This window comes from Triticum urartu, chromosome 7A, assembly GCF_056163025.1.
Source record: "Triticum urartu cultivar PI428250 chromosome 7A, HENAU_Tu73, whole genome shotgun sequence".
NCBI classification, from domain to species: domain Eukaryota; kingdom Viridiplantae; phylum Streptophyta; class Magnoliopsida; order Poales; family Poaceae; genus Triticum; species Triticum urartu.
In genome coordinates, this window is record NC_141879.1 from 1397167 (window position 1) to 1404581 (window position 7415).

General features: G+C 52.9%; 1 protein-coding gene across 1 annotated transcript; it reads left to right on the forward strand.

The window, feature by feature from the left end:
* The first annotated feature begins 4488 nt into the window (after positions 1–4488).
* Positions 4489–7206, forward strand: LOC147956674 (uncharacterized). Its single transcript, XM_087531414.1, has 5 exons — positions 4489–4866; positions 5037–5121; positions 5276–5542; positions 5626–6338; positions 7183–7206. The coding sequence occupies exons 1-5, from the start codon at positions 4489–4491 to the stop codon at positions 7204–7206; spliced, it is 1467 nt and encodes a 488-aa protein (XP_087387540.1).
* Positions 7207–7415: the final 209 nt, after the last annotated feature.

The following is a 7415-nucleotide window of genomic DNA, read 5'->3' on the forward strand; positions in this document are numbered from 1 at the left end:
ATAGTCATAATCCAATCATGTCTATGCTGAACGCAAACACCAAATTACAATTATTTAGGTTTAACACCAATCCCGATGGTAGAGGGAGCGTGCGATGCTTGATCATATCAACATTGGAAACACTTCCAACACATGCCGTCAGCTCACCTTTAGCTAGTCTCCGTTTATTCCGTAGCTTTTATTTCGAGTTACTAACACTTAGCAACCGAACCGGTATCTAATACCCTGGTGCTACTAGGAGTACTAGTAAAGTACACATCAACACAATGTATATCCAATATACTTCTATCGACCTTGCCAGCCTTTTAATCTACCAAGTATCTAGGGTAGTTCTGCTCCAGTGGCTGTTCCCCTTATTACAGAAGCACTTAGTCTTGGGTTTGGGTTCAACTTTGGGTTTCTTCACTAGAACAACAACTGATTTGTTATTCCATGAAGTATCCCTTTCTTGCCCTTGCCCTTCTTGAAACTAGTGGTTTTACTAACCATCAACGATTGATGCTCCCTTTTGATTTCTACTTTCGCGGAGTCAAACATCGCGAATATCTCAAGGATCATCATATATGTCCCTGATATATCATAGTTCATCACGAAGCTCTAGCAGCTTGGTGGTAATGACTTCGGAGAAACATCACTATCTCATCTGGAAGATCAACTCCCACTCGATTCAAATGATTGTTGTACTCAGACAATCTGAGCACAAGCTCAACAATTGAGCTTTTCTCCCTTAGTTTGTGGGCTAAGAAAATCGTCGGAGGTCTTTTACCTCTTGACGTGGGCACGAGCCTGAAATCCCAATTTCAGCCCTCGAAACATCTCATATGTTTCGCGACGTTTCAAAACGTCTTCGATGCCTCAACTCTAAACCGTTTAACTGAACTATCACGTAGTTATTAAAATGTGTATGTCATATGTTCGCAACATCCACAGACGACGTTCGAGGTTCAGCACACTGAGCGGTGCATTAAGGACATAAGCCTTCTATGAAGCAATGAGGACAATCCTCAGTTTACGGACCTAGTCCGCATAATTGCTACTATCAACTTTCAATTAAATTTTCTCTAGGAACATATCTAAATAGTAGAACTGAAGCGTGTGCTACGACATAATTTGCGAAGACCGTTCGACTATGTTCAGGATAATTAAGTTCATCTTATGAACTCCCACTCAGATAGACATCCCTCTAGTCATCTAAGTGATTACATGATCCGATTCTACTAGGCCGTGTCCGATCATCACGTGAGACGGACTAGTCAACATCGGTGAACATCTTCATGTTGATCGTATCTACCATACGACTCATGCTCGACCTTTCGGTCTCTTGTGTTCCGAGGCCATGTCTGTACATGCTAGGCTCGTCAATTCAACCTAAGTGTTTTGCATGTGTTCCAAGGCCATGTCTGCACATGCTAGGCTCGTCAACACCCGTTGTATTCGAACGTAAGAATCTATCACACCCGATCATCACGTGGTGCTTCGAAACGACGAACTTTCGCAACGGTGCACAGTTAGGGGGAACACTTTCTTGAAATTTTAATGAGGGATCATCTTATTTACTACCGTCGTTCTAAGCAAATAAGATGTATAAACATGATAAACATCACATGCAATCAAATAGTGACATGATATGGCCAATATCATATTGCTCCTTTTGATCTCCATCTTCGGGTCTCCATGATCATCATCGTCACCGGCATGACACCATGATCTCCATCATCATGATCTCCATCATCGTGTCTTCATGAAGTTATCTCGCCAACTATTACTTCTACTACTACAGCTAACGGTTAGCAATAAAGTAAAGTAATTACATGGCGTTGTTTAATGACACGCAGGTCATATAATAAATAAAGACAACTCCTATGGTTCCTGCCGGTTGTCATACTCATCGACATGCAAGTCGTGATTCCTATTACAAGAACATGATCAATCTCATACATCACATATCATTCATCACATTCTTCTTGGCCATATCACATCACATAGCATACCCTGCAAAAACAAGTTAGACGTCCTCTAATTGTTGTTTGCATGTTTTACGTGGCTGCTATGGGCTTCTAGCAAGAACGTTTCTTACCTACGCAAAAACCACAACGTGATATGCCAATTGCTATTTACCCTTCATAAGGACCCTTTTCATCGAATCCGATCCGACTAAAGTGGGAGAGACAGACACCCGCCAGCCACCTTATGCAACTAGTGCATGTCAGTCGGTGGAACCGGTCTCACGTAAGCGTACGTGTAAGGTTGGTCCGGGCCGCTTCATCCCACAATGCCGCCGAATCAAGATTGGACTAGTAACGGTAAGCATATTGAACAAAATCAACGCCCACAACTACTTTGTGTTCTACTCATGCATAGAATCTACGCAATAGACCTAGCTCATGATGCCACTGTTAGGGAACATAGCAGAAATTCAAAATTTTCCTACGTATCACCAAGATCTATCTATGGAGAAACCAGCAAAGAGGGGAAGGAGAGTGCATCTACATACCCTTGTAGATCGCTAAGCGGAAGCGTTCAAGAGAACGGGATTGAAGGAGTCGTACTCGTCGTGATCCAAATCACCGGAGATCCTAGTGCCGAACGGACGGCACCTCCGCGTTCAACACACGTACAGCCCGGTGACATCTCCCATGCCTTGATACAGCAAGGAGAGAGGGAGAGGTTGAGGAAGACTCCGTCCAGCAGCAGCACGACGGCGTGGTGGTGGTGGAGGAGCGTGGCAATCCTGCAGGGCTTCGCCAAGCACCACGGGAGAGGAGGACTTGGGAGAGGGGGAGGGCTGCGCCAGAACATTGGTGCGGCTGCCCTCCCACCCCCACATATATATAGGGGCAAGGGAGAGGGGGGCCGGCCCCTCAGATCCCATCCGAGGAGGGGGCGGCGGCCAAGGGGGGTTGCCTTGCCCCCCAAGGCAAGGGGGCGCCCCCCCCCCTTTAGGGTTCCCCCAAACCCTAGGCGCATGGGCCTTAGGGGGGAGGCGCCCAGCCCACTAAGGGGCTGGTCCCTCTCCACATACAGCCCATAGGGCCCTCCGTGGCAGGTGGACCCTCCCGGTGGACCCCCGAAACCCCTCCGGTGGTCCCGGTACAATACCGGCAACCCCCCGAATTATTCCGGTGACCGTATGATGACTTCCTATATATAAATCTTTACCTCCGGGCCATTCCGGAACTCCTCGTGACGTCCGGGATCTCAACCGAGACTCTGAACAACATTCGGTAACCACATACAAACTTCCTTTATAACCCTAGCGTCATCGAACCTTAAGTGTGTAGACCCTACGGGTTCGGGAAGCATGCAGACATGACCGAGACGTTCTCCGGTCAATAACCAACAGCGGGATCTGGATACCCATGTTGGATCCCACATGTTCCACGATGATCTCATCGGATGAACCACGATGTCGAGGATTCGATCAATCCCGTATACAGTTCCCTTTGTCTAGCGGTATTGTACTTGCCCGAGATTCGATCGTCGATATCCCGATACTTTGTTCAATCTCGTTACCGGCAAGTCTCTTTACTCGTTCCGTAACACATCATCCCGTGATCAACTCCTTGGTCACATTGTGCACATTATGATGATGTCCTACCGAGTGGGCCCAGAGATACCTCTCCGTCACACGGAGTGACAAATCCCAGTCTCGATTCGTGCCAACCCAACAGACACTTTCGGAGATACCCGTAGTGCACCTTTATAGCCACCCAGTTACGTTGTGACGTTTGGCACACCCAAAGTATTCCTACGGCATCCGGGAGTTGCACAATCTCATGGTCTAAGGAAATGATACTTGACATTAGAAAAGCTTTAGCATACGAACTACACGATCTTGTGCTAGGCTCAGGATTGGGTCTTGTCCATCACATCATTCTTCTAATGATGTGATCCCGTTATCAATGACATCCAATGTCCATTGTCAGGAAACCGTAACCATCTATTGATAAACGAGCTAGTCAACTAGAGGCTTACTAGGGACATGGTGTTGTCTATGTATCCACACATGTATCTGAGTTTCCTATCAATACAATTCTAGCATGGATAATAAACGATTATCATGAACAAGGAAATATAATAATAACTAATTTATTATTGCCTCTAGGGCATATTTCCAACAGTCTCCCACTTTGCTCGCCGGGCAGGGCACCGCTTTCCCTCGAGCGAGGTCCTGGCGGCTCCGTATTCGGGCCGACTGGAGGGTCCTCAGGCTCCCGCCGCGTAGATCTCCGCGCCGACCTCATGGAGGCCACGGAGCGGAATGCACGGGAGGCGCGGGAGGAGCGGGAGGCGGCGGAGCGAAGGACCGCCCAGGCGGCGAAGGAGCAGGCCGACGCGGCGGCCAAGGCCCGGGCGGAGGCGGCGGCCGCGGAGAGGGAGGCAGAGGCCTCGCGCAACCAGCCTCCGCAGCTCGTCGTTCCCCTCCGCGTCGTGGCCCCTGACATCCCCGTGCCGCCGTCGAAGGAGGTCGACCGAGACCCACCGGTGATGGAGAGGAGGGAGGACCACGTGGTCTTCGTGGAGGAAGCGCCGCAGACGGCGCCGACTGGAGAGGGCCAAAGCAGCCGACCAGCCACGGCGCTAGAGCAGCCAACCGGGGGCGAGCCGGAGGCAGGAGTCGGCCTTGAGGTGCAACCGGCATTTCGCCGGCGCGCAGGGGGAACTACCTCCGCGCCCGCAGCAGGCGCCAGCCGGACGGCGGAGGCCCTGCAGGCGGCCAGCGCCAGCACGTCCGAGTGGACGCCCAGCGGGGGGACGGCCGAGCTGAATACGGCGGCCCAGGAGGTCCGGAACCGGCTTCAAGCCCAGGCCGCTTCGCTGCAGCGATATACCCAAGAGTTCCTCACGATGCGGGCCGTCATCCGGGTGAGCCTTCTGGCCTTGGTTGTTTTGCTTTTTTGATTTCTTCCGTGGGGGCGCGTCAGCGCACCCATTGGGTGTAGTCCCCGAGTTCAGAGTCGGCTGCTGAGCAGGCAGCTTGGAACTTACTAGATCCTGACAACTATCTTATTCTTGCGTCATGTCTGATCTTCCAGGAATACCATAACCTCCGCGCTGCTGCCTTCAACTCCCAGGCTCGGGAGCTGAGCCAGAAAACCGAGGACCTGATCAACAGCCGGAGTGCGTGCTTTGTCTCGTTTATCTCCTATGGGGGCGCGTCAGCGCACCCACTAGGTGTAGTCCCCGAGATTCTGGCCGACTACTGAGCAGTCGGGTCGGATCTTCCCTGACGACTTCTTCCTTATTGATTTTTCCTTTGTCCTCATGCTTGCAGGAGCCAATGCTGACTTGAGGGAGCAGCTCAGCGGGGCCCAGACCGCCCTTCGCGCCAAGGAAGCCGAGTGCAGCGCCTTAGTCCTGGAGCGTGACCGCCTGGCCAAGAAGTTGGCCGACCAGGAGGAGAGCCACAAGGCGGCCCTGAAGAAGGCGCGGGACAGCGAGGACGCCCTCAAAGCTGAGTTCGAGACCGAAGCAGCGGGCTGGGCTGAGGAAAAACAAGCGCTGAGCGAGGGCTACGGTCGGGTTGAGGATCTGATCGATGGTAAGCCATCTTCCTCACTCCTTGCTTGCCCCTTGCCCCCTGATTTGTGTTCTGACTTGTGCTGCTTTTTGTTCTTTGTGCAGACTACTTCCCCGGCTACTCCATCTTTGCCACCCAGACCATCGAGGCCCACCGCGAGGCGCGCCGGCAGGCGGGGGCTGAAATCGCGCCGGACGCGAGCCGGACGCTTGAGGAGCAACTCTTGGCGGTCCAAGCCCGGCTGCAGCCGGCTCACCGCATGCTCCGCCGCCTCCAGCGCGCCGGGGCGCAGGTGTTGGCCGCCCTCTGGCCAGGCGAAACGATTCCCCGCACCCCGAGTCGGACTGCCGACTGGCTGGAGGTTGCGGTTGGCCGCTTCGAGCCCTGGAAAGCATCGGCAGCTCGGCATGGAGCTGGGCGGGTGCTGGAGTTCGTCCGAGCCTGGTATCCCAGGCTGAACCTGGACCAGCTGCGCACCTGGTGGCTGGAAGCCGACGAGGAGATGGAGGAGGTGCGGCCGGCTATCGCTCAGCGCGCCTCGACGATCACCGAGTGCACTGACATCAGCGCCTTTGCTCCTGAGATAAATGACGACGGCGTTGCCCAGCCGGAGGAATGGTTCGGGCAGAACCCGGCAGAGGGTGAGGACTCGGCGGAGGAGATCGCCTCCAGTGATGAAGGTGAAGACGAAGAAGGAGAAGAGGGCGAAGACGTCGAGCCGGCCGGTGAAGCGGCCAGCCAGCCTCAGCCTGACCGTGCCTCCAACAACGAGGCGCGTGCTAGCGCGCCCTCTTCGGGAGGTGGTGATCATGCCGAGGTTCGCCAGCCGGCCACTGCTCCAGCTAGCACTGCCGTCTCTACCGACCTGCCCGACTCGCCAGTCGCTCCCTTGGCTTAATCTGCCGTCCTTGCTTTTCCTGCTTGTTACTCTTTGAACATTTTTTATTAAACTTGCGCAGTTCCACCCACTGGGGGTGTATTCAAACTATGTTGAATGCTGGCCTTTCGAGGGCCTTTTGTATAAATATGATCGTGTGTGTGTTTGGCTTCCATTCGCGTATGCTTTTTATCCTTAGGCTGTTTCCTTTGCCGCCTTCCCCTGGCTGCTGCCTTCCCAACCGGCAGCTGTTCTGCAGCCTGTGGCTAGGGAAGGACTTGGCTATATTTATATTTTTTTGGGGGGAAGGCAAATACTCGAGCTTTCTTAGATTGAAGCGAGGTGAATGGAAGCCGGCCGGCCGGCTACTCTGGTAGTCGGTCGGTGGTGGGAGAGAAACCGGCTTTTGTTATATTAGTCCGTTAGTCCCTAGCCGTTTTTCGTGTGGGCATCCTTTCCTGCCTTTAACTCTTGCCAGCCGAACAGCCGGTTCTTCGAACTGTGACTTTTGGCAAGAGAAGGCTTGGGTGCCGGCACACTACTTGTCTGGCCGCGGGTAGGACTTCTAATATAACTCAAGGCGGCCAGTCCCCGGGCCGACTAGTCGAACCCGGTGCCGGACGAAAAAAGTGAATGTAATGACATGATCATAAGCATGATACTCTTCATTCATAGATAAAAGATGGCAGTCCCCGAGCTCTCCTCGGGGGGACTATTGTCTCATACTTAGTACAAAAGTTAGCGTGATACATACTGCATTTCAACTGTAAAATCTTCGAAGGAGGTTGGCGTTCCATGGTCGTTCTGACTCCTTACCGGAGTCGTCTCTCTTTCGTACCTTCGGCTTCTTCCGGCTGTGGTAGCGGCGCAAGCCCTGCTGGTAGATGGCGGACCGGCTGAGGGCTAACAGCCGACCTTCTTCCAGCAGGTCGACGTCGTCTTCTCGTGCTTCCTTGGCCTCCGCCTCCGTGTACATGGTTACCCTGAAGGAAATATGCCCTAGAGGCAATAATAAAG